This window comes from Protopterus annectens, chromosome 7.part0, assembly GCF_019279795.1.
Source record: "Protopterus annectens isolate FY-2018-M chromosome 7.part0, PAN1.0, whole genome shotgun sequence".
In the NCBI taxonomy this organism is placed as follows: domain Eukaryota; kingdom Metazoa; phylum Chordata; order Ceratodontiformes; family Protopteridae; genus Protopterus; species Protopterus annectens.
In genome coordinates this window covers 1,706,157,653-1,706,185,574 of record NC_056739.1, presented here as the reverse complement: position 1 = coordinate 1,706,185,574, position 27,922 = coordinate 1,706,157,653, and the positions used below count along the sequence as shown (strand labels likewise).

At 41.7% G+C, this 27,922-nt stretch overlaps 1 protein-coding gene across 1 annotated transcript in view; it reads left to right on the top strand.

The window, feature by feature from the left end:
* The window catches only part of SMARCAL1 (SWI/SNF related, matrix associated, actin dependent regulator of chromatin, subfamily a like 1), a 911,772-nt gene that overhangs the window by 353,607 nt on the left and 530,243 nt on the right, over positions 1 to 27,922 (top strand). Inside the window, exon 7 of the mRNA XM_044078228.1 lies at positions 3,118 to 3,268. Within this exon, the coding sequence (XP_043934163.1) occupies positions 3,118 to 3,268 (151 nt within the window). The remainder of the gene's footprint in view (positions 1 to 3,117; positions 3,269 to 27,922) is intronic.

Below are 27,922 nucleotides of genomic sequence, written 5' to 3'. Positions count from 1 at the left end.
TTCAGAGGTCTCATGGGCTGAAAATAATTTAAAGATGAGCAGCAGCTAAATACATTTTCAGATCAGGAAGTTTGAGTCTATTCCATATTTTATTTGTGTCTATAGCATCTACTCTTTTGTGTGGTTTGAGGGGTGCCCAAAGAAGAGAGACTTTTCCAGTGCCAATTATTAACTAGTCCTTTGAGAGGGGGAGGTGGATATTAGCTGTGATCACTGTGTGTAATAGTTTAGGAATCCATTGGCATTTTAAAATAAATACCGACTTATTGCAGACTGCTTACCAGACCAATCCCCATTGTATTCCTCTGTGCTTGTATTTCTCATGTTCTTGACCCTTTCTCTTAAACCAAGGAGCTTGCCCATGATGATTTCTTGCTAGGTGTTTAATACTCTAAATTGTTCACTTAAAAGAAAACCCTTCTTCTCTGGGGAAATAGAATAATTAATGAATTTAGTAACGTTGATGAAGCATTAATTGTAAACTTGAAAGCCTGACAGAATAATTTAAGATGTCCTACTTTCCTAAAGTACCCTCCAGGAAGTAATAGAATAACCGTATTGGCATTGGTGTATACATTTATAACAGTGACATGTAAAATGAGGTCATGAAGAACATTCACACCTTAATGACAAATGGTTCAAGTGTTAAGTCAAATTAATGTGGGTAGCTGAGGGATCCCTGCAAGTACTACACGAAAAAAGGTTATTTGAAATTCTTGATTAAACTTTAAAGGTTGGGAAGGTGACCTAATGGTTAAGATGTTTGCCTTGCAAACACAAGGTGCAGGGTTTGAGTCTCACAAGGGATAATTGGCTAGGCTTACAATGGCTCGCAAGGGCAGTTAGTTTAGTACGAACCTGTAGTAATTCATCAAGTAGAGCCTAAATGTAGTTAATTAATCATGTCCACAAACTGGCTAATATGGGGAACAAGTAATCCCAAGAAAGTCAATTGAGCACTTCTTTGTCATTCATACTTACAGTAGGAGGGTGATAGCAGTGGCTAGATTAATTTGGACAGTTTTAAGTAAGATAGACTTCAGGATCAAATAGATATAAGGCTTTGCTGTAGTGGGTTTTAGCCAGGCAAGAATTTGGAGCAAACTACGCCACTAGAAGAGTGCATAAGATGGAGAAAAAAATGATATGATCAGAGACTAAATCACCCAGAGTGCTTTTCATTAGAATCCAGAAGAGACTGTAGAGGGGGGATAAACAGGAAGGATGGGGGGAATGGTGGGACAGGAGGCAGATTGTAGGAAACCAACTAGTCCTGGGATCTGGAATAGTACTTTTTATGGAGAAGTTCTGAATCTATAAAATAGATTGCAAGAGTGAATAATGGAGAAGAAATCAACAGGGACGTTCAAGAGGGAATCAAAGATGGAAAAGGAGTGGAGGAAGACAAGGATGGAGGGAAGGTGGAATGCTGAAGGTACATAAAGGGCAGTTTATACAGGCTCATTCCCTATGTCCCATGTCATGATAATGCAGCATATTGTAAATAATTTGTGTAGCTGGTTGTTTGCTCTGGAGTCCTTTTGGTGGCTAGTTTTCACTAACAATATTTTTTCTTCTGTAATTGTTACCCTGGTACTGCACCAGGACCACTGAACCACCATTTTACTGATAGAATGTAGTCTTATAGCTAACACTATTTCTGAGTTTCTTTTTGTGAGCTTAGCAAAATATCCTTTTATTCTTTATTTCACCATACTGTACTCCTTAATGTTTACAAAGCCTTTGAGGATTTGTAGTTTTCACTGCTAAGGCTTGATACAAAGCAGTAAACTAGGACGTTACAGGAGGACAGCTGGAAAAAGCTACCAGAGTGTTAGGAACTGGCAGTCAAGTGAGAGTTTTAAAAGAGCCATTGGCAGGTTTATGAGAGAGAGAGAATGTTTTGATATGTGCCATTTCTGGCAGATTTTGTGAAATAATCCAGCTGGGCTTAATCTATGCCCATTCCATGTATATTAGGCTAGGCAGTAAACAAGAATGGGCTGAGGGGAATGTTATAAAGGGTCGCATACTGTTTAAAAGTCCAAGCTTTTGGATAGTTTTCAGGATAAGATTGTTGATATATACTGATCAGATTTTTATGTTGTGGTCCATAATGATGTCAGCAGTTTTAAGATATTCAAAGTGTTACTCAAATGTTAGGGAGTGGGCTTTTAGTTGGTAAATGGCAAATGAACAAGTGTAATGGGAATTTGATGATTTGCCTGTCTGTGGTTTATGTATTTGGCTAAGGAAACAAGCTGAATAACAGAAGTAATCTAAAGCTAGCATTTCTTGACAAGCTTCAGTGTTTTATACATGCCTTCCTCCTTCGATTCTGAGAGGTACTGTTTTTGATGTTGCCATAATACACAAGGTTACAACCTTGGCGATGGACAGGTGAGTGAAGTACATTTAATTTTTAAGGAAAAAGTCATCTTTGCAGTAACCCCCCCCGATAGATATACATTTGCTTTGGTTCTTATTCAGGTCTGCTTGTTTATTCTGGAGAGAGAGATTTGATTTTGTCTATGCATTTTATTTACATTATAGTGCTATTCACTAGTAGTAACTTGTCACCATATTTAACCTTAACCTTTCTTTAGGATATCATTATTTTGATTGGCTGGCTACCAGTTATTTTTTTTACAGATGATTATGAAGTTTCTTGCTTCACAGAAGTGATAATGATGATGATGCTCTCCCAGCTTCTTCTTTTGTAACATACAAGCGTAGAACTTGCATTCACTGAGAACTTACATGACACTGGTGCTTGGTAGCAACAGATGATGGTGACTGCTAGGAAAGAGTTGGCAGATCCCCAGAGCTTTGCATGATGGAAATTTACTACATGAGTGCCTTCTCCTTCTAAGATCTGGTGTTTTGGTATGTACTTTGCACACATGGTATTAGTTTTGGTCTGTAGCTTGAATGTTATATTTCATATCTTCTCTGCAATAGTCTAGATGCAAGCCAGAATTTCTTAAGTTCTTGTCTCAAAATACTATCTATGCTGAACTGGACAGATTACGTCTAATTTAAATATGCTTTCTGTCTTGTTACCATCTAATGGAAGATTGTAGTCATATTCCTTTATCCATTTGTATTTTATTGTAGTTTTGCTGTATCGAAAGAAGGCCGTTTACTGCTGGCTGATGATATGGGTTTGGGAAAAACTGTCCAGGCCATCTGTATTGCAGCATACTACAAGAAGGAATGGCCCTTGCTGGTAGTTACACCATCATCTGTTAGGTTTACCTGGGCTGAGGTACTGTATACATTGGTTTTATTTTCTGTTTTACTTTAACACTTGCTTAGTTTTATTGTTAGAACTATGGCTTAAAACAAGATCCCTTGTTTGGAACCTATAACCTTTCTGGAAAGAGTCTTCTGCAAAAGCATTTGGAGAATGGTCCAGTTTATACAAAGTACTGAAACTCATCACAGGTTTTCTCGACTGTTCTTGTGAAAGTTACACATCTCATTACAAAGCGTAATAAGCTTTGTGTGTAATTATTCATTTAAAGCCATGTTTTTTGTCTGTTTTTGAACCACAGCTTTTTCCTTATCCCTCCTTGACCATCCATCATCCATGTATGTTTCTAAGTCTCATTTCTACCTACTGCTGGCATTGGAAGAAGCCAAGAGGGGAGGCAAGAGCTGGGGGAGAGCAGATCTCATCTTGTAGGAGATTAGGATTTTTTTTGCACTGCTGCAGCCTTCCCTGTTTGGGCAGCAGTAGTGTTGTGTGCTGACTGTGATGATTTGCTTGTGAGTTAACTCTTCTGCACACTTGAGATGCTTAGCTGGAATACACGCATTTCTTGGCCAAACTTGAGTTTTTAAGTCCCTTTGTATAAGAATGCAATTACTGGGCCTTTCCTCCAAGAACTGCATTAGTAGCTGGACTTTTAAGCAACTCCCCCTCCCCACCAGAATGGATGAAATGTCCGTAGTCTGTCACTACCATCTCTCCTTGGCAGGCTTTACAAGTACCAGGCTGAGACTTCAGCCTGAGTCATCTTGAGCACGACCAGAACTTCATCTCTCTGGCTGTGAAGCAACATCCATTGACATAATTTGCTATTTTTTTTTGCCTTAATAGTTTACTCGAGACAATTGAATGTCAAGGGATTGCTTAAGAATTGCCTAGATAGCTGTGTTCCTAATCATCAGACTGCCTTCAGCACTTTGATGCAGTCCATTATTTGCAGTTGTAAATTGATAATTTTATGAATTTGTTTTGTTTTAAAGTCACTTGAGGTTATCTTATTTTGAGATATTTCTTGCAGCGGATCCTAAGTTACGACATTCCTGTCTTTCAGGTGGCATCACACCAGTTTTTCCAGTATTTCTCACTAATATCAGTATATTACTTACATTGTTTTTGGAATGGAGCCTGTTTTCTCAGCCTGTTATCAGATTTTATTATTTTGTCACTTTTGCTTTTTCCTTTGATAATTGAATGTATATCTGACTTCTCAGACTACACGTAAAATGAAGGTGCAAGAGACGGTGTTTGCCACAAAACACTTAGTTAAGCTCCTTTGTTTTCTGGGTAACTACTGCATTGCCTTTCACTGTGTCTTATAGATCCCTTTTAATCTACATAAAGAAAAGCCAAACAATGCTTCTGGAGACGAGTAAAGAAATAAGAGAAGACATCAAAGTCATTCTTTTCCTTTTGCTCCCCTGCAAAGCCTATCCAGAACCCACATTTGGAGGCTGCGTGATTTAGACTGCCAAGGGGCAGCAGAGGGCTAGAGGACTTAGAGGACAAACATTATCTAAATCTAAGTGATGAAGACAGTAGTAGTAGTGGTAGGCATGATCTTCTAACTGCAGACAAGAATGGCAGAGGGCTGGGTCTAAGTCCTCACCACTGATGGTAGATACTGCCTCTGTCTAATTTCTTTCCTGTTGTAGTAATTGCTCTATCACATACCTACCTACTACCATCCATTCACTATGGCTCTCAAATACGCACCAATTTACAGACCTCACTTATTTCTAAACTAGAATCCACTTTTAATAAAGTAGTTAAATTTGCTGCCGAACTACTATACTCCTCTCATCACTGCTTAGCACTCAAAACATTGAAATGGGTAGAATTCCTCCATAACCTACTCCTCCCTCAGCTTCACATAATTCATTCCATTCGATACCAGCCAACTTTCTGCCCCAGTATTGCATCCGTCATCTCCTCCTACACCCCAGCTAGAACACTCCGGAGCTCTGACCAACATCTTTTATCCATTCACAAACCCAAGATCAAGATAGAGAAAAACCTTTATAGTTGCTACCCAGCCGAAAACTGGAATAGACTACTACTTAGGTTCATAGGTTGATAGGTAGGTACCAGGCTATTGGCCCTAGGGCCTATACAAGCCTAGCCAAAAAGGTACCCTGGCTTTCGCTACCCAAGATAATTATTTTCCTGTGCCCCTGTCAAGCAGAACCACAGAAGTGATCCCCGGGGTGAATTTCCTATTACCCATTCAATCATCAAGATTTTTCTTGAAGAGTGCTAATGAGGAGCTCTGTTTAACATAGATAGGTAGTCTGTTTCAGAGTATGGGAAGTCTCTGGGACAGGAATCTATCCCTCCAGCATGTTCTGTTTATTGTGGTGACAAGGTTTAGTCCCTAGAGTGTGTAGCTCGGAGGGGTTGGGATTTCTTTAAGTGGAGCATGTCCAACAGCTCAGGGTTTGACATAGCTTTGTATGTTAGGCAGAGATAACCTCTGAGTAGGCGATATGCGACGGAGTAAAGCTGGACTTTTTTGAGACAGTCTGCGTAAGGCATCTGTTTGAGGCCAGTAATCCTCTTTGTGAGGTATTTTTGCGGCCTTTCCAGTTGTTGTAGATGTCTTGTGAGGTACATACCAAAAGGGGCATTGTGCTCTACTTGAGATCCGAAACATCAGACCCAAACCCCAATTCAGAAACACTGTAAAAATCACTTAAGCAAATATAAACTATGTCAATGCTATCTCCCCCCTGACTGACCCAACTTTATAGGCCACCCATCTCTTACCTTTCTCTTATTGCAGTGAAACTCCTACCTTACTCCTATCTCTCTCCTGTTCAACTCTGCAAGACGTTTTACCTAACTCTCTACCCCTAACCTCACTCTTTAAAATCATTTCATACTACCACCTCTTCTCCTACTCTCAGCCAGATTAAACTTTATTGATGTATAGCTTTTAACAGTGGAATGACTAAGCTTAGAAACTCGTACTCACCCACCTTTTACTACGCGATAACCACTAGTCCTTGCCCTGTAAAATTTGTCTGTATGATTTCCTTGTACTGCTGCACTGTACCTTAATAAGTGCTGATATGTACAAACTAATTAGCATTCATGTTAACCTTCTTTTGTAGATATCTACTTGCATCTGTATATACTGTATGTATTAATGTGTCTTTTGTAAGTTTGTATTAACTGTGGAGCTTTTTCCCCTGGGTCTCCACTGAAAAAGGGCTTTGTCACAGCTGGACCAACCCAGTCAACAAATGTCAAGTAAATAAATTAATTAAATGGGTAGGTAGTCGCTAAAAGTTATCCAGTTGCAGTCACTAAACGTTCACTTTGATCTTTACTGTATTAACTGTTGTAGTAATTATTCACACATATGGGAATTAGCCACTGGTGATGTCTGTCCTGCCGGCCAGATTCTCAGAGCTCCATGGCCATCATGGTGTGGGCTAGTTCCTTCCCTGTGTGCTAATGGAGGCTACATCCTTTGTAAATGGAATAATCAATTTTCACCTTCCTCAGTTTTTGTTTTCCTCAGTGGTATACCGTGTTTCACCGCGAACGTTATTGCTCACTTGTTCTGACAAATGTTATCTTCAAAGCTCCAATTTGCAGAGATTTTGAAAAGATACATGGCCCTGTTGTGAAGTCTTTATTTTTTAACCAGTTTTATTGTATATTTTCTAATGAATGATTCCTAAGTTAACCTCTTGTAATCATTTTTCCAGGGCATGCCTCGTGCAGGGTTGAAAACCTTTCCATATGGGAGCACTGCATCTTGTACAGAGATTTGCATTCCAAGTGTCTTTCTGTTCCTTTCATGCATGGCAGTTGTAGAAAAAGCTGTAGGCCTTCTTGAAAGTATCAGAGCCAGAGAAGACTTCCCAGGAAAAGCCATAAAAAATAATAAACTTACAAAGACATTTTTGAGTCAGGGTGAGCCTTGAAAAAAGTTTTGTCCATGTGTCAACATATCAATCCCATTGCACTTAATAGGCTTGAAGATGCTGAATATAGTGAGGTTGTTTCTCAGCCCCTGATCTGTTGTAGCTTAACTGGTCTTTGTCTGATCCCTTTGGAGGTGGACATGTGAACAATGTCCAGTACGTACTTCTAGGTCTATTTCCACCTTGTAGGTTGAGTGGATGAGTTCGCCAGCTTTTCTAAAGCAACTGATTCTGATGCCCACATTGAGGTTTTGTCTTCAGAAGCAAAAAGGCTTTGGCACTTCCAGCTCTAGTGGTACATGATGCATGCTCCAATGTTAGAATTACAGATCACAGCATCTCTGCCAGGAAAGACTTCAAGACAACTGAGGGCTGTTTCACAACCACCCCCACCCCCAGAACTGTGGTGTGCAGGCACTGCAAGTCCCCTATATCTCTGGCATTTCAGGCTTTGGAAATTCTGGTGCCAGGAGTTCTCCATAGCCAGCAAGGCTTGCCTTTGATGGAGTTTAAGTTTTGCCAAAGACCTCTTTGTATTGTGGCAGAACTTGCAGCAGATGTTCTTCGTGTTTCACTGTTGCGGTCATTACATTTGGGTAATCTGCTGGCAGGTTGCCCTCAGTCGGCCTGAATAACAGAGTCTTGGGTTCTGCGTCGGTTGCAGTCTCTTCTTCCATGACGTCAGGTCGTCAGGGGTATAAAACATGCAGCTGACACCATTTTATTCAGTCTTTCTTGTCGCGCGGTGCCCTAAGCCGAAGCAGTTTGTAAGTGCCAGTCAGCCGACTCCTGAAATTTTCGTATTCGAGTTTTAGAACCGAAGTCTTCAAACTAAAGCTAAGTACCTCGTTGGGGAATCTTTTTCTTGCTCCTTACCGATGTCAGTAAAATTTAATAATTGCATTACTTGTGGGAAGCAAAACCTCCTAAGGATTTTCATTTGTACTGTATTCCTTGCCTAGGTCCAGATCACAACGTGCCTTGCTGTCGGTTTTGTGCTAGATTTAACCAATGCACTATTAAGCGTCAGTATATTTTTGCTTCTAAATATTTTGGTACAAGATTTAATTATCCTGAAAGGTCGGTTAGCAATCCAACTACCGGAGTTCACAAAAAACGCAAAGAAAAAGACAGACAGACTGTCGAGGTCCAAAACCGACGACAAAGCTTCTCCTAAGCATTTTCACTGGGAGAGTCAGGACTTCTCTGAATCAAACAAGAGGCTTAGGGATTTCCTTCTTCCTCAGAATAGGCCGTTGGCAATACGTCCCATATTAGACATTGTTGATGTGTTTTTGGAGTCAAGCATGGCTCCTGATTCCCTGCCTCTGGCTCCTAGTAAGCCAGACAGATATTACAGGGTTCCTGATTCCCACAAATTTCTATTCAAAAATCCTGCTGCTGATCCTGAAACTATTTCTCAGGGTCCCAAGGGTATAAAGGCCTCTACAGCCAAAAATCCTACCCCCTCTGATAGAGATTCCAGGGCACTGGATAGATGAGGAAAGAAGGTTTATACGTCTGCAACCTTAGCAATCAGGGCTTTAAACTGCCAGTTTCATATGCTTAAATATCAACAGCATGTTATGGGCTTACTGAAACAGAAAATGATGTTGATTTCTGATTGTGTGGAAAGTAAAGAGTTACAGGATTTATTGCATTCAGCAGAACAGGTTGGAAAGCATACTTTGCAATGTGGTTTTGATTCCTAGGAGGAAGGCATGCCTGGCTCAAGGAGCAAAATCTGCCTGATCATGTTAAAGCTAAATTGTTGGATGCCCCTTTGCAGCATGATGCTCTGTTTTGGTAATAAGGCAGAAGAGGTTTTAAAGAAAATAGAAGACAAAGCTAAATCTATGCAAACTGTAAAAGATTTCTTGCAAGTGCAGCCACTCAGGTTCAGTAGACACTGGCCTGCTAAAAATTGGTCCTTTCCTGTGTCCAACAGAGCCACTCAAGGCAAATCCAGGTGCTCAAAAGGCTGCAGATACCAATCACAGGGATGTTCATTGTGCATACAGCTGCAGTCATAACAGATGGGTTCTCCTGCCGTCAGGCGGGTCCTCGGTCGGCCGAATTCCAAAGTCTAGGTCCGGCGTCGGTTGTCGTCGCTTTCTTTCCTGACGTCAGTGTGACAGGGGTATATAAGACACAGCCGACACCATTTTCTTCAGTCTTTTTTGCCGCGCGGTGCCCGAAGCAGAAGCAGTTCGCAAGTGCCGGTCGGCCAGCTCCTGAAATTATGAAAATTTGGAAACCGAAGTCTTCTTTAAAGCTAAGTACCCCATTGGGGAAACTTTTCTTGCCTCAGACGATGTCAGACAAAGTTAACAATTGTATTTCTTGTGGGAAGCAAATACCGCATAAGGATTTCCATTCCCTCTGTATACCTTGTTTAGGCCCAGACCACGACGTCTCGGGCTGTCGCTTTTTTGCTACTTTCAATAAACGCACTATTAAGCGTCGGGCGGAGTTCGCCCAGCACTTTTTTGGTAAAGCTTTTGATTATAAAATGTCGTCGGAGACTCCGACTACCGTTTTGTCCAAAAACCGCAAGGACAAAGACCAACACGCGAGGTCCGCCGTCTCCACCAACACCACGCCAAAACTGACTACACATGGTCCGGTTCTCAGCGAGGCGTCTACGCAGCCCATGACTACCGACGACACTTCTCTGGCGGTGTCTTCTGTAACCGAGACCGCAGGTGCCTCGGCCCATACCCTGACTACAGCTACCGAAGCCACTGTGAGTGTTGAGCCTCTTAATGTGGACCGGTCCACTTCCACCCATGGTGTCTTCAGACCCTCATCTTCCTTTTCCATAAAGGCCTTTACTAAGTCCAAATCAGCCATGCATCCCAAGAGGCCTGTTGCACAGGGCCCATCTCCAGGTCCCATGCCTAAAAAGCAGATGCTCAAAATGGCTGAGGATTTAATTACTCCTATCAGTGTTTCCCAACCCCCTCCGGACAAGAGACCCAGAGTGGAGGAAGATTCTCCCTCTTCTGACCAGGGCTCCATTATTTTAGAACATTCTGATGAAGAGGAACACTCGTACTCCCCTTTTGAAGATTCTGATGCAGAGCAGTCCATTCCTTCTGTATCTCCCCCAGAGGATTTCTCTTTCGGGGAAACCTTGCATAACTTGAGGGAACACTTCCATTGGGAAGGCCAAGATTTTTCAGATTCCAAGAAAAGACTTAGGGAATTTCTTTTGCTACCTCAGCACAGACCTCTGGCGATTCCTCCTGTCTTGGACATACTTGATGATGTTTACTCGGAGGCTTGCCTTAATCCGGATTCCCTGCCTCCTGCCCAGTCAACCCTGATAGGTACTACAGAGTTCCTAACTCACACCACTTTCTTTACAAAAGCCATAATGCTGACCCTGAAACCATTTCTCAAGGCCCCAAGGGAATGAAGGCCTCTACTGCTAAGAATCCATTACCTTCCGAAAGAGAGCCTAGATCCTTAGAAAGGTGGGGAAAAAAGGTATATACCTCGGCCACCCTAGCCATGAGGGCCTTAAATTGTCAGTTCCATATGCTTAAATATCAGCAGTTTCTGTTATCACAATTAAGGAATAAAATGTCACAACCTGAATAACCAGATTTGAAGGAGTTGCAGGATATGATGCATAGTGCAGAACAAGTGGGTAAACACACCTTACAATGTGGCTATGATGCTCTAGAGGCCTCAAGTAGAGCTGCTGTTACAGGATCAGTCATTCGTAGACATGCCTGGCTTAGGGAACAAACCTTGCCTGATTATGTTAAAGCTAAACTACTAGATGCTCCTTTACAAAGGATGTATTATTTGGTACTAATGCTGAGGAGATACTACGGAAAATGGAAGAAAAAGCTAAATCTATGCAAACTGTCAAAGCTTTTCTACAGGTACAACCACCACGTTTTAGCAGAAATTGGCCTTCAAAAAACTGGTCCTTTCCAGCCACGGACAAGCCCCAAAGAGGTAGATACAGGCGCACAAGGGGCAGAGGACAATCTCAAGGATCATATAGAGGCAGACAATGGCAAACTCCAGCACCAAGAGGTGGCGAAGACAGTGCACAACAATACAGGAAACAAACCCAATGACTTTCCCCTTTGCATGCCAAGCAAGTCTCAGCTGGCAGCACCCTTGGGAGGAAAGCTGGCATTATTTTCAAAAAATTGGCATATTATCACAACAGACAAATGGATCCTGGACATTATAAACAGAGGCTACAGATTTCATTTTCACACTCTTCCAAAAATGAGAGGCATGCGAACCTGCCACACAATCAAGGACAGAGGCTCAAATACAAATTTCAAAGCTCATGGACATGAAAGCTATTCAAGAGGTACCTACTCACGAACAAGGTCAAGGTTTTTATTCCAGACTATTCCTGGTACCAAGGAAGGGAACCAATTGGAGACCCATTTTGGACTTATCCATCCTAAACACATTTCTACTCGCACAAAATTCAAGATGCTCACCTTACAGCAGCTTCTTCCCATGCTGGGCAAGGAGTCTTGGCTGGTAACTTGTAGGTTGAGTGGATGAGTTCGCCAGCTTTTCTAAAGCAACTGATTCTGATGCCCACATTGAGGTTTTGTCTTCAGAAGCAAAAAGGCTTTGGCACTTCCAGCTCTAGTGGTACATGATGCATGCTCCAATGTTAGAATTACAGATCACAGCATCTCTGCCAGGAAAGACTTCAAGACAACTGAGGGCTGTTTCACAACCACCCCCACCCCCAGAACTGTGGTGTGCAGGCACTGCAAGTCCCCTATATCTCTGGCATTTCAGGCTTTGGAAATTCTGGTCAGCAACTCCACCCAAGGTACGCGCACGCCGGACAACGTGCATGGCTCCAAAACCAAGTAAACATTCAAAAACCATAAGCCAGCACATACGGTTCCATCAAAACCAACTTTATTGAAATCTAGATTCCTTAAATAAAGGAATCTGAAGACTAAACAGCATACCGGTTTCGGCCATACCCTGGCCTTTATCAATGCAGTTCAAAACATAATTAGGAAACCCGACCCCTGGTGGACCATGCTTATATACTCAATATTTAAAGTGATACAAATTCCTATTTAATAATAAGCACCATACATTGAAACATTGCACATAAATCACAGCATGTGACAAAAAAGTATATTATGATAATATAATAAACATATAAACCATGTGCAATAACACCATAAATTAAATTAAAAAATAAAAAATGAAAAATAAATAATAAAATAAAATACAATTATAATAAAGTGTTATTTTAATGAAAATATAATAATACCTAAACATCTTCCATCAACAAATTGTAAAGGGACTTATACGGTGATCAGAGCAACTGGTCAAAACTATTACTATGTGTAGAAAACGACCAAAATAGGTCATTTCTTTAAGAATCTACATCTACTTAGTTATACACACACCTCCACGCATACACCTACATATATATATATATATATATATATATATTTATATATATATATATCGCGCTATGTGTGTACACCACCTTCCCATTGGATTTGTACTATGCCTACAAACCAACTCCAAGGAGAATATCATAGTTATAATGTGAGTACCAATTATTTCGATATATAAATAGTTGCACATACACACTAGCCATGCCAAGTTCTATTCCAACATATTTAAACCAGGTTTAAATAAGCCCCCCAATTGAATTATCCATCTTTGTTCCATTTGATCAAGTTTTTGATGCCAACCAGCTTTAAAACCCCTATGAAGGGTAATTTTATCTATAACCACAAACCGAAAGATGGCTGAAGGATGCTCAATGGTATGTTTGAATAGTGCATTGGCAACACGTTTGTTTTTGATTGCACTTAAATGTTCCCCTATTCTAAATTTGACAGGTCTGGACGTTTGTCCAACATAGAACGCAGAGCAACTACATGTATCCAAATATACCACCCAATCTGTGCTGCAATTAGCAAAAATATTCGTGATGTATTTTTACTAGAAAATTCTTTGGTTTGTTGCAAATGCTGACATGCAGCACAATGCCCACAAGGATAACACCCCCTTAATCTATCACCACTTAGGGTTCTTTGTTGTGGTATATTTCCAACATGTCTTTTATAATGTGTGAAGTGAGCATTCAAATTCCGTCCCCTTCGATAAGAAAACTGACAGTTTGCCGGCAACACCCTGCCTAAAACTTCATGTGACAAAAGGATACCCCAATGTTGGTTAATGACATCCCTGAAACAATTGGTATTGTTCCCATAGGTAGTCACCAACCTTATTGGTTGAATATCTTTTGTTGTATTAACAGTCCTATTATTAACTTTGTAACACAATAAATCCTGACGTTCCATTGCACATGGTTTATATGTTTATTATGTTATCATAATATACTTTTTTGTCACATGTTGTGATTTATGTGCAATGTTTCAATGTATGGTGCTTATTATTAAATAGGAATTTGTATCACTTTAAATATTGAGTATATAAGCATGGTCCACCAGGGGTCGGGTTTCCTAATTATGTTTTGAACTGCATTGATAAAGGCCAGGGTATGGCCGAAACCGGTATGCTGTTTAGTCTTCAGATTCCTTTATTTAAGGAATCTAGATTTCAATAAAGTTGGTTTCGATGGAACCGTATGTGCTGGCTTATGGTTTTTGGAAATTCTGGTGCCAGGATTTCTCCATAGCCAGCAAGGCTTGCCTTTGATGGAGTTTAAGTTTTGCCAAAGACCTCTTTGTATTGTGGCAGAACTTGCAGCAGATGTTCTTCGTGTTTCACTGTTGCGGTCATTACATTTGGGTAATCTGCTGGCAGGTTGCCCTCAGTCGGCCTGAATAACAAAGTCTTGGGTTCTGCGTCGGTTGCTGTCTCTTCTTCCATGACGTCAGGTCGTCAGGGGTATAAAACATGCAGCTGACACCATTTTATTCAGTCTTTCTTGCCGCGCGGTGCCCTAAGCAGAAGCAGTTTGTAAGTGCCAGTCGGCCGACTCCTGAAATTTTCGTATTCGAGTTTTAGAACCGAAGTCTTCAAACTAAAGCTAAGTACCTTTTTCTTGCTCCTTACCGATGTCAGTAAAATTTAATAATTGCATTACTTGTGGGAAGCAAAACCTCCTAAGGATTTTCATTTGTACTGTATTCCTTGCCTAGGTCCAGATCACAACTTGCCTTGCTGTCGGTTTTGTGCACTATTAAGCGTCAGTATATTTTTGCTTCTGAATATTTTGGTACAAGATTTAATTATCCTGAAAGGTCGGTTAGCAATCCGACTACCTGAGTTTACAAAAAAACGCAAAGAAAAAGACAGACAGACTGTCGAGGTCCAAAACCGACGACAAAGCTTCTCCTAAGCATTTTCACTGGGAGTCAGGACTTCTCTGAATCAAACAAGAGGCTTAGGGATTTCCTTCTTCCTCAGAATAGGCCGTTGGCAATACGTCCCATATTAGACATTGTTGATGTGTTTTTGGAGTCAAGCATGACTCCTGATTCCCTGCCTCTGGCTCCTAGTAAGCCAGACAGATATTACAGGGTTCCTGATTCCCACAAATTTCTATTCAAAAATCCTGCTGCTGATCCTGAAACTATTTCTCAGGGTCCCAAGGGTATAAAGGCCTCTACAGCCAAAAATCCTACCCCCTCTGATAGAGATTCCAAGGCACTGGATAGATGGGGAAAGAAGGTTTATACGTCTGCAACCTTAGCAATCAGGGCTTTAAACTGCCAGTTTCATATGCTTAAATATCAACAGCATGTTATGGGCTTACTGAAACAGAAAATTATGTTGATTTCTGATTGTGTGGAAAGTAAAGAGTTACAGGATTTATTGCATTCAGCAGAACAGGTTGGAAAGCATACTTTGCAATGTGGTTTTGATTCCTTGGAGGAAGGCATGCCCGGCTCAAGGAGCAAAATCTGCCTGATCATGTTAAAGCTAAATTGTTGGATGCCCCTTTGCAGCATGATGCTCTGTTTTGGTAATAAGGCAGAAGAGGTTTTAAAGAAAATAGAAGACAAAGCTAAATCTATGCAAACTGTAAAAGATTTCTTGCAAGTGCAGCCACTCAGGTTCAGTAGACACTGGCCTGCTAAAAATTGGTCCTTTCCTGTGTCCAACAGAGCCACTCAAGGCAAATCCAGGTGCTCAAAAGGCTGCAGATACCAATCACAGGGATGTTCATTGTGCATACAGCTGCAGTCATAACAGATGGGTTCTCCTGCCGTCAGGCGGGTCCTCGGTCGGCCGAATTCCAAAGTCTAGGTCCGGCGTCGGTTGTCGTCGCTTTCTTTCCTGACGTCAGTGTGACAGGGGTATATAAGACACAGCCGACACCATTTTCTTCAGTCTTTTTTGCCGCGCGGTGCCCGAAGCAGAAGCAGTTCGCAAGTGCCGGTCGGCCAGCTCCTGAAATTATGAAAATTTGGAAACCGAAGTCTTCTTTAAAGCTAAGTACCCCATTGGGGAAACTTTTCTTGCCTCAGACCGATGTCAGACAAAGTTAACAATTGTATTTCTTGTGGGAAGCAAATACCGCATAAGGATTTCCATTCCCTCTGTATACCTTGTTTAGGCCCAGACCACGACGTCTCGGGCTGTCGCTTTTTTGCTACTTTCAATAAACGCACTATTAAGCGTCGGGCGGAGTTCGCCCAGCACTTTTTTGGTAAAGCTTTTGATTATAAAATGTCGTCGGAGACTCCGACTACCGTTTTGTCCAAAAACCGCAAGGACAAAGACCAACACGAGGTCCGGTCTCCACCAACACCACGCCAAAACTGACTACACATGGTCCGGTTCTCAGCGAGGCGTCTACGCAGCCCATGACTACCGACGACACTTCTCTGGCGGTGTCTTCTGTAACCGAGACCGCAGGTGCCTCGGCCCATACCCTGACTACAGCTACCGAAGCCACTGTGAGTGTTGAGCCTCTTAATGTGGACCGGTCCACTTCCACCCATGGTGTCTTCAGACCCTCATCTTCCTTTTCCATAAAGGCCTTTACTAAGTCCAAATCAGCCATGCATCCCAAGAGGCCTGTTGCACAGGGCCCATCTCCAGGTCCCATGCCTAAAAAGCAGATGCTCAAAATGGCTGAGGATTTAATTACTCCTATCAGTGGTTCCCAACCCCCTCCGGACAAGAGACCCAGAGTGGAGGAAGATTCTCCCTCTTCTGACCAGGGCTCCGTTATTTCAGAACATTCTGATGAAGAGGAACACTCGTACTCCGCTTTTGAAGATTCTGATGCAGAGCAGTCCATTCCTTCTGTATCTCCCCCAGAGGATTTCTCTTTCGGGGAAACCTTGCATAACTTGAGGGAACACTTCCATTGGGAAGGCCAAGATTTTTCAGATTCCAAGAAAAGACTTAGGGAATTTCTTTTGCTACCTCAGCACAGACCTCTGGCGATTCCTCCTGTCTTGGACATACTTGATGATGTTTACTCGGAGGCTTGCCTTAATCCGGATTCCCTGCCTCCTGCCCCAGTCAAGCCTGATAGGTACTACAGAGTTCCTAACTCACACCAATTTCTTTACAAAAGCCATAATGCTGACCCTGAAACCATTTCTCAAGGCCCCAAGGGAATGAAGGCCTCTACTGCTAAGAATCCATTACCTTCCGAAAGAGAGCCTAGATCCTTAGAAAGGTGGGGAAAAAAGGTATATACCTCGCCACCCTAGCCATGAGGGCCTTAAATTGTCAGTTCCATATGCTTAAATATCAGCAGTTTCTGTTATCACAATTAAGGAATAAAATGTCACAACCTGAATAACCAGATTTGAAGGAGTTGCAGGATATGATGCATAGTGCAGAACAAGTGGGTAAACACACCTTACAATGTGGCTATGATGCTCTAGAGGCCTCAAGTAGAGCTGCTGTTACAGGATCAGTCATTCGTAGACATGCCTGGCTTAGGGAACAAACCTTGCCTGATCATGTTAAAGCTAAACTACTAGATGCTCCTTTACAAAAGGATGTATTATTTGGTACTAATGCTGAGGAGATACTACGGAAAATGGAAGAAAAGCTAAATCTATGCAAACTGTCAAAGCTTTTCTACAGGTACAACCACCACGCTTTAGCAGAAATTGGCCTTCAAAAACTGGTCCTTTCCAGCCACGGACAATCCCCAAAGAGGTAGATACAGGCACAAGGGCAGAGGACAATCGCAAGGAGCATATAGAGGCAGACAATGGCAAACTCCAGCACCAAGAGGTGGCGAAGACAGTGCACATCAATACAGGAAGCAAACCCAATGACTTTCCCTTTGCATGCCAAGCAAGTCTCAGCTGGCAGCACCCTTAGGAGGAAAGCTGGCATTATTTTCAAAAATTGGCATATTATCACAAAAGACAAATGGATCCTGGACATTATAAACAGAGGCTACAGATTTCATTTTCACACTCTTCCCAAAATGAGAGGCATGCCGAACCTGCCACACAATCAAAGGACAGAGGCTCAAATACAAATTTCAAAGCTCATGGACATGAAAGCTATTCAAGAGGTACCTACTCACGAACAAGGTCAAGGTTTTTATTCCAGACTATTCCTGGTACCAAGGAAGGGAACCAATTGGAGACCCATTTTGGACTTATCCATCCTAAACACATTTCTACTCGTACCAAAATTCAAGATGCTCACCTTACAGCAGCTTCTTCCCATGCTGGGCAAGGAGTCTTGGCTGGTAACATTGGACCTCAAGGAGGCATACCTGCATGTCCCAATCAGACAAAGCTGCAGAAGATACCTCAGATTTCTTGCAGGTTCAATCCACTATCAATTATCTGCATTGTCCTTTGGCTTATATACTGCGCCCAGAGTATTCACGAAATGCCTGGCATCAGTAATTGCCTACTGCAGACTTCAAGGGATACAAATTTACCCTTATTTGGACAACTGCCTGATCCAAGCGGACAGCAAACACATACTTCTGGAACATCTGGCTTATGTAACACGGTTATTGAATTCTCTGGGATACACAGTCAACAAAGACAAATCCAGGCTAACACCATCTCAGAAAATAATTTTCCTGGGTGCCAACTTGGACACAGACACCCAGATGGCCTATCTTACGCCAGAAAAACAGGGGCAACTAACTCAGTACTTCAAAATACTAGCAAATTGTACCAGGCTAACTGCAAGGAAAATCCTGCAGGCTCTGGGCTTCATGGCATCTTGCATTCTTCTAATCCCATGTGCAAAGTTGCATATGAGGAAACTTCAATGGTACCTAAAAAAACCTATGGTCTCAACACAGCCACAGTTTAGAAACAATAATACCACTAATCCCATGTTTGCAAAAGGAATTTCTATGGTGGGCCCAAGCATGCCAAACAAACACAGGTCTACCATTCTGCAAGCCTCAAGCAAATCAAGTCATCACAACAGACGCCTCAGACTTCGCCTGGGGGGCACACATGACAGACAGGTGCATTCAGGGCAAATGGTCCCAAAAGGAAAAGCACCTTCACATCAATCAAAAAGAAATGCTAGCAGTGATAAATGCAATTACAGCTTTCAAGGAGCTCCTGCATCCAGGGCAATTATTGATAAGAACAGACAACACCACAGTAATGTGGTACATAAACAAACAAGGAGGAACACATTCATACCCCTGTGCAGGCTGGCCATGTCACTTTGGAACTTGGCTCTGGAATGGCAAATCGAACTTCAAGCACAGTACCTGCCAGGGTTGGAAAACACGCTGGCAGACAATCTAAGCAGAAATATGACTGACCCAATACGAATGGAAGTTGCATCCTCAAGTGTTTACAAATATAATCCAAGCGTGGGGAAGGCCAGACATAGATCTCTTTGCCTCCCACAGGAATCATCAATTGACAAAATTCTGCTCAAGGACATTCCATCCAAAGGCCTGGAGAGTGGACGCCCTTTCTTTCAGTTGGGCAGCACGGACAGTTTATGCCTTCCAACCTTTGCCTCTTCTGCCCAAGGTGCTCTTGAAAGCAAGAGCAGACAGACCGAAGATGATACTGATTGCTCCAGACTGGCCAAGACAACACTGGTACCCACTCCTGAGGAGCCTAACACATTCTCCTCCCTGGACCCTACCTCTAATGCCTCTTCTACTGACTCAGCACAGCTACAAAACTCTTCACAGTCAGCTGAAAACACTCAATCTGGCTGCATGGAAAATTCCTTAACACCACAACAGGCCCTACTCTCCAAGGAGGTGCAGGATGTCATTTTGGAGGCCAGAAGGCCATCTACTAGAAAGGCTTACTCTGCAAAATGGAAACGGTTTTGCGCTTGGAATGAGAAAAAAGGCCAGGATCCTACAAAACTGAATTTGCCTCAGATATTACAGTATCTAGCTGAGCTGTTGAACAGTGGACTTTCATTTTCCTCCATCAAAATCCATGCCTCAGCCATTTCTGCAGAATACAACACTGATCCACCCTTATACTCTCACCCACTCTTAAGACAGTTCCTCAGAGGGGCTAAGAATATAAGACCTCCAAGGAAACAACCAATACCAGCCTGGGATCTTAATTACATTCTAGAAAAATTAACTTTGCCTCCCTTTGAACCAGCTGCCTCAACAGATTTGCAATATTTGTCCTGGAAAACAGCTTTCCTTCTGGCCATTACCTCAGCTCGTAGGGTTTCGGAACTACAAGCCTTCATGGCTGTGCAGCCCTTTCTCATCTTCCATCAGGACAGGGTTTCCCTATGAACCAACCTGTCATTTATGCCTAAGGTAGTATCCAGGGTAGCTTTAAATCAGGCCATACACTTACCTACCTTTTACCCCAATCCTCAAAACAAAGGGGAAAGGCTGCTACATTCCTTAGACATCCATAGACAGCTACGCTACTATTTGGACAGAACAAAGCCTTTCAGGAAATCAGAACAACTCTTTGTGTCCTATGCTGTAGGAGCTCAAGGGAAGCCAATTTCCAAACAGACAATTTCAAAATGGATAGGCCACTGCATACAGTTTTGTTACTCCTTTCATTGTAAATCTGTACCTGCAGGCATCAGATCCCACTCCACAAGGGCCACCGCTACCTCTGCAGCCTTCCTCAGAGGAGTTCCTACCAAAGATATTTTGGAGGCAGCCACTTGGAGTTCTGTGCATACCTTCACTAAACACTACCACCTACCTTTATACTCCAAAACTAGAGCAGGCTTTGCCACTGCTGTGTTGCAGGGCATTCTGGCTCCTCCCAGTTCCACCTAGTGCCTACCACCCCGTGCGTAGCTTTGGGATTCTACCCATCCGTTATGACTGCAGCTGTATGCACGATGAACATAGTACAGTTTTGTACCTACCATAAATGTAGATGTTCGAGTGCTAATACAGCTGCAGTCCAGGTTTCCCTTCCTCCTTCCCCTCTGGGTACAGACCTAGTGGCTAACTCCTCATCTTACAACTTGATTGGGTTATCCTTCTATGATGTATTTGCTTGCAACTAATGGTTTTCGATTATATTGCAATGCATGTTTATATATTATATATATATATTTTTATATATATGGACTTCCTTCTGGGGGCACCTGACATCTGGGGCAAGAAAGACTGAAGAAAATGGCGTCGGCTGTGTCTTATATACCCCTGTCGCACTGACGTCAGGAAAGAAAGCGACGACAACCAACGCCGGACCTAGACTTTGGAATTCGGCCGACCGAGGACCCACCTGACGGCAGGAGAACCCATCTGTTATGACTGCAGCTGTATACATCTACATTTATGGTAGGTACAAAACTGTACTTTCTTACAGGTCAAACCAGTGGGGTTCCTCTACCTCCAAATCTGGAGGAAACAAAGCACAACCCTACAGTAAGCAGTCTCAATGACTTTCCTCTACCATCACCAAACACTTACCTTTTGGCAGTCCCCTTGGGGGGAAAACTAGCACTTCATGCTCAAAATTGACAGTTAATTACCCAGGACAAGTGGGTATTAAACATAGTATCCCAGGGGTACAGATTTCATTTCCATACTTTACCAATTCCAAACGGATGGCCGAATCTGCCACAAAACCAGTGGGCAGAGGCCCAGAAACAAATCATGTCCCTCATGGATATGGGGGCTATTCAACCGGTACCAGAAAAGGAAAAAGGACAATGTTTTTATTCAAAACTTTTTCCTGGTACCCAGAAAAGACAATTCATGGCGTCCAATACTGGATTTATCAATTTTGAACATGTTCCTGGACATTCCAAAGTTCAAGATGCTGACTTTACAACAGCTACTGCCTATTCTAGGTAGGCATATAGGCAGTGGGGAAGTGAAGATATAAAAAGAATTTACATAGAGTTTATACAAGGGGAAAAGAAGATAAAGAAGTAGAGGGTGGGGAGCTTGAAGAAAGAGTTGGAAGAAGAGGGGCAGGAGGGAGAAAATTTGAAACCGGGATGTATTCTAGGTAGGAAGTATACAATTACATTCCCAGTTTTGGGAGAGGTGAGAATGGAGTAGAGATTTGACTTGTTCAGGGCTTGTAGTGACTCTTAGCAGAGGAGGAAGCAAGTTCCAGTTTTTTGCTATAGTATAAGAAAGCAGAAGGTGGCCAGGGGGTCGTTTAGGTTTATGCATGAAAGAAGATTTTGGTGGCCTGATCTTAGGGGCCTGAGAGGAGTGTAGAAAGGCAAGATATTAGATAGTGCAGGGCAAGCAGTGGGTTTAAAAATTAGTTTGTGGGCAGTAGTAAGTTGGAGGTAGTCAAGATGATTAGGGAGTTCTAGCCATTGAAGACTATGGAGGGAGATGCAATGGTGTGTAGAATGAGTGGAGTTAGTAGTGAATTTGGCGATTTTGTTGAAGCAACTTTCAGGTTTTGAGGAGATAGAAGCTGTAAGGTTAGTTAGAAGAGGAGCACCATACAATAGAGAAGGAAGGTAGAGGAGAGTGTTTGTCTTGTAGCTAATGATAGAAAGTTAGCATTTCTATAAAGCATACCAAGTTGAATATGAGTATTAAATTTCTGGTGTTCATCAATGGTAACACCAAGTAATTTGGCACAACTAACAACTTCTATTGAGGAGTGGGAGAGGCTGGTGATCTTGAAAGAGGGCTTATCAAGTGGGAGTGCTTTTGAGGGGGAGAACAGAATGATATGGGATTTATTGGCATTATGGGAGAAATGGTTTTGAAGCATCCAGTTCTCTGTAGTTGTGAAGGCTAATTGGGTCTTGGCCTGGAGCTCAGGAAGGCTAGAGACTGAGCAGACTAAAGTGGAGTCGTCTGCATATTGCACTATTTGAGAATGAGGAATTGCAGAGTGAAAATCATTGCTGAAGACATTAAAGAGCATAGGTCCGAGAATAGAACCCTGTGGAACTCCGGTAGGGGTAGGTAGGAAGGTAGAGGTACCCGTTTGCCATTTCACAGCTTGGGATCTATCTGAGAGATAACTTTTGAACCAAGAAAGGGAATCAAGGGAGAGACTGAGGTTAGAAAGGTGGTTAAGAAGGAGTGTGTGGGATACAGTGTCGAATGCCTTGGAAAGATCAAGAAGGACAGTGGAGATAATATCTCCAGAATCACGGGCAAGGTTGACAATGTCTAAGAAAGAGAGGAGAGCAGTAATGGTACTGTGGCCAGGACGGAAACCGTGTTGAGTAGGGGTGAGGAGATGGTTATTTAGGAGTTGGGGCATGAGTTGCAGGTGGATACATTTTTCAAGTGCTTTTGAAATTGGGGAAAGAATGGCTATTGGGCGGAAGTTAGAAATGCTGTTATTTTTGCCTCCTTTATGAAGGGGCAGAATCTAGGCATTTCACCATAGTTTGGGAACATAAGATTCCTGGATGGATCTATTGATGAGAATGCTAATGGGTATGGCAATGCCATCTGCTGCGAGCTTGAGAAAGAGTGATGAGATATTGTCGGGGGCATTGGAGCATGGCTTGAGTTTGGAAAGAAGTTTTTTGATATAGGTGGTTGACACAGGTTTTAGATAAAAAAGTGGGAGGGGGCTTAGGGGAGCAGGAATTGGGAGAGGAAGGGGAAGAAGGTTTAGGGGTAGGGCAGGGGGTGGATTTGGAGACGGTTTTGGTAAGTTCAGCTATGGAGCTGGTAAAGGAGTTAAAAAGAGTTGCTATTTCTATGTCAGTCTTATTGTTGTCTGGACAGGGATTGGATTTAGTACCGGGGTGTAAGAGGGAGTTGATGGAATTCCAGAATTTTTTTTGGATTTTTTGAGAGGGTAGACTGTAGTTTGGTGTAGTATGATTTTTTATCTTTTGTGATAAGTTTTTTGGTGAGATTGCGGAGTTGCTTAAATTGAAGGAATGTAGCCGGGTGTTTATTTTTATTGTAGAGTTTCCATATTTTGTCCCTTTGTAGCATGAGAGTTTTAGTGTCCTTAGTGAGCCAAGGGGCAGAGTTGTATTTTATTCGTTTTGTTTGAGGTGGGACTTGGGAGTTTAGGATCTTAAGGAAGGTAGTATTGAAGACTTCTAAGGCTTCATCTAGAGGAAGAGTTTTTAGGGTATCCCAATTTGTTAGTTTAAGGGTTTCAGAGAATACAGAAGGGTTGAAATTAGTGAGGTTACGAGTGTGGGCATATTGGTGTTGGTGAGGGAGGTGTTGGGCAGCTCGGTGAATAAAGGCTGGAAGATGGTCACTTATTGAGTCAGGTAGTATACCAGAGTCAGAGATGTTATTAGTGTGGCTGACTAAGATCCAGTCCAGGACGGACCCTGGGGGGTTATTTTTGTTAGGTCTGGTAATGTTGTTTATTAGTTGAATAAAATTATAAAGATTGATAGAAAGAGTGGGAGTATTGTTATTAATTTTATTCCAGTCGATGTTGACATCACCTAGAATGTAAGTCTCAAGTTTGATTTTGTTTGAGGCCCATAAGAGAATATTCTCTAGGGTGGAAGTGTTGTCACCAGGGGGAATATAGATGGCTATAATACAGATACTTTTAAAGTTGTTCATTTTGAGGATTCCTATGATTAGTTCGGCATTATTAAACTGAGGAATGGGATTCTGGTAAGGGCAGAGATTCAGCAGGCAGTTGTAGATTAAGGCTGCACCACCTCCTTTTTTGTTTTGGCGATCGAATCGAAGAGCTTGGCAGCCAGGTGGTATAATCTCAGAGTTAGTAGTTTGTGGTTTTAGCCAGGTTTCTGTGACTGCTACTATGTCAGGTGCAGTGTGATTTAGCCAAGCATGGAAGTTTACTTTGTTATTTATACTCTGTGTATTAATGTTAATGAACTTAAGTTATTTATGGCTGTTTCTAATAGGGGAGGTAGTGGGAGGGAGATTGTTACTGGGTGTTGGCCCATGGTTGGGGTGGATGTCACCTGCTAGAGCAAGCCAAGAAAAGGGAGAGAGGAGGAGAAACTTTGGATTGTGACATAAAGTTAGAGGGAGATGCAGTTTTGATTTGATAGCTGGAGGTTTTAAATGGACTGTATGGAGTTTTAATTTAAAATAACGAAATGGGTTTGGTTGAAGTAGGGAGGGGGATATTAAATAAAAGTGGAATGTCAAAGGGTGGAGAAGGGAGAGAGTGGAGGTGGAGGGGAGGGGGAAAGAGGAGGGTAGTTTGGTAGAGGAATAAGAGGTTGCATTATAGAGAGTTATTAGGAGGAGAAAACATGTAAAAGAGGTGAGATGATGTGGAAGAGACATGGATGAATAGAGTAGGATAGATTCTAGAAGAGGAGGTAGAGTAAGTGGGGAGAGTTTGGAGATGTAAGGTAGAGAAGTATATGTGAGAGTGTAGTCAGGTAAGGGATAGAGAGGGGGAGGGGTACTTAATTGAATTGCAGCTAGGAGGGGAGGGGCAAAGAAAAGGGATAAGCTGAGGGGAAATGGGGAGGAGATTCAAGCGACTATAAAGGTAGATGCACTGGGGGTGGGATTTGGGGATAGGGTAGGGGAGCAGAGTGAGCCCGTAGGGCGAACGGAGCGGGTAGAGCCAGTGAAGGAGAGAGCCCAAAGAAAAACTATCAGTGGAGAGCTGACTTGGTAAGGAAAGTTTGGGGATGGGTAGAAGGTAAAGGCCTAAGCGGTAGGGATAGTAGACAGAGAAATGTAAGTGAAATGGAGTACAGGTGGAAGGAAAGAAATAGATGTAGGGACAGCAGTTCTACAATTATATAAGAACTGCAAGTCTAAGGGAAGAGTTTTGAGTCATTTATATTTATTTTTTCCTGGCATTCCGGCAGTGCACTTACTAGTTAATTACTGAAATTTATCCAGAAATCTAGGTCCACTAGCTTTCTCTGCTAAGTTTCTGTTTTTAGATTGGGAGAGCCAGAGTTAAGCTGTTACTCAGTGTGCAGCCATCTTGGAAGTTTCCTATTTTGTTCTTAGTTATAAGATACATAGGCTTTACACTGTGAGAAAATAAGAAAGTTTGGACAAAAGCAATATATATATATATAAAGCTATGTAATGTGATATTGGGTTGGCGGTTGGGGTAATGTATAAAAGTGTAGGGATTTATATTATATTATATGTATTACTAAGATAATTTGTCTTGCTTTTACAAAGACGAATGTCTGGATTGATGCCATTCACTTGAGGTATTGACAAAATAAGAGCAACTGGTGAAAGGCATGAAAAAAGCTAAGTTTCTTGAACCTTCTAAGTTTTTTTCCTCCATTATCAGTTGATCTCAGTGTGGGAGAATTGAAGTCTGCAGCTGAGGGCAGTTGGCTAGGCAAAGGTTATACAGTGTGTTCTGTGTTAAATGTACAAAGATGCCTTCATTCATCTGCAAAAATTGTTAGTTGTTTTTTTTTTTTTATTGTTGACTACTTTTTCCTTGTAGACAACCTGTCTGCAGATGCAAGTGATTAATCTTGAGAGTTCTGAGCACTCTTTGCTGAGAGAAATGCAAAATTTAAAGGTACAGTGGTAAGCAGTTCATTGATAGATAAAGTCTGGAATTGGGGGAAGTGAGCAAGAAATTACAGCCTCCCCAGCAGCCTTAAAATGAAATAAAACTAAAGCATGTGTTGTTCTATTAAATGCATAAAACATTGACAATGCACTTCTTCATAGGCTAAAAGTTAATGTTTTCAGAAAGCATGCAAGCCGTTTTTCACACCTGAAAGGGGAAAAGAGATAAGAAAGTACAATCAGTGTTAAGTGAACACATGCTACAATGTGTGTGTTAGTATGGATAAGCTTAATTTTAGATTAGGTAATGCCTGTGCGTGCAGTGGAGTGTTAAACTTCATTTGTTGAAAATATACATAGTTTTGTATAGGGGAAGGGGTTGAAATTTATTTTTTGAGAGTTTTCATTAAAGCAAAAAGTCTAGAAAAATGTAACGTAGGGGCTCAAATGGAGGTTCAAATGGAGATGAGAAGAAACAACTTTATGAAAGATCAGCCTGCCAAACATTGTATACATGAAAAACAAAAGTAAATTCACATTCAAAAGAAATATCACATATTATGGGTGGAAGCAATAGCGTTCTGTCATAATGTCTACTTTGTCCGTATTGTCTTGAAATGTAAATGACATTACAGGTATAGACAAGAAAGAAAAGGGGGTGCAAATATTTGTTGCAGGAAACACATTTTGATACAAATGAGCATGTGAATTTGACCAGTAAAGGATTTCTGGATGGATATTCAGCAGAATACAAGGGGAAAGGGAAAGGGGAGTGATAATACTGATTGGAGAGGGGCTTCAGCAGAGATGGAAGAGGAAGAAAGGACAATGATAGCTTTGTGATAGTTAGGGGCTATTGGCAAGGGCTGAGCTGGCACATATTTATATTCCATCAAAAACTGGTATTCCAGAACCTAAGAATATTTTGGGGGAAATAATCAGCTTTCAGCATTATTTTTGGTGGGGACTGGAACATGATTTCTAATAATGAGGATTTATCAGGGTTTCTAGAAGGGAAAACATAACAATAGAGGGCGCATTTCCACAGAAATGTATGGAAATATTGGATTTGGAATATGTGAATTCAATAGTAGGAACTCAGACAGAATTTACATATTTTCCCTGAGGTACATTAACTGGGCTGGACTGGACAGCGGCTATAATTCACTGGAGCATAACTGATAGCTTCAACACACATCCATTAATTTTTAGATCATGCACTGATAAAAACTAAGGTAAAATTACAGGGTAATGAAGTAAAAATGTGATACTGGCACTTTCCAGCTTAACTGGTAAAAAGAGAAGAATTTAAGGAATTGGTAAGTGAAATTATGCAAGAGTTGTTAGGGAAAATATAAATTTCTTTAGAAAGGATAGCTAGTGAGTGGGAAAAAATGAAAATTTAAAAAATAGGATACATATAAAGAAGAAAGAGATACTGGTAAAAAGTAATAGGAATTATTTAGAGAGGCTGACAAAGGTTAAAGTGTTGGGGAATAAGTGAAATCATATAGAACAAGAGGAGTAACTATAGAGTGCTAAAGGGAAAATAAGGAAGTATTTGGATAATATGCACGGGTTTAGAAGATAGTAATTAAGAAACTATTTATCTGAAGTAGTTAATTTCATTTGATCAGCAACCTGTGGGTATCGGATCCGATTCGGCAGCTTTTCTAGCAAAAGATCCGAGCTCCAAGCTCCTCCCCCCTACCCATAATGCCCTGCTACCTCCCTCTAGCCTTCAGATCTCCTTTGCCATGGCTTCTTGAAACATCTGAGAACGAGCTCCTAGTGTTAGGTTTGTGAGTTGAAGTACAATATTTAAACTTTTTTCTCTTAAAAATCTCTGTAAACTTAGTGTGTGTGGTACCCTTTTCTCCCTTAATCTATTTG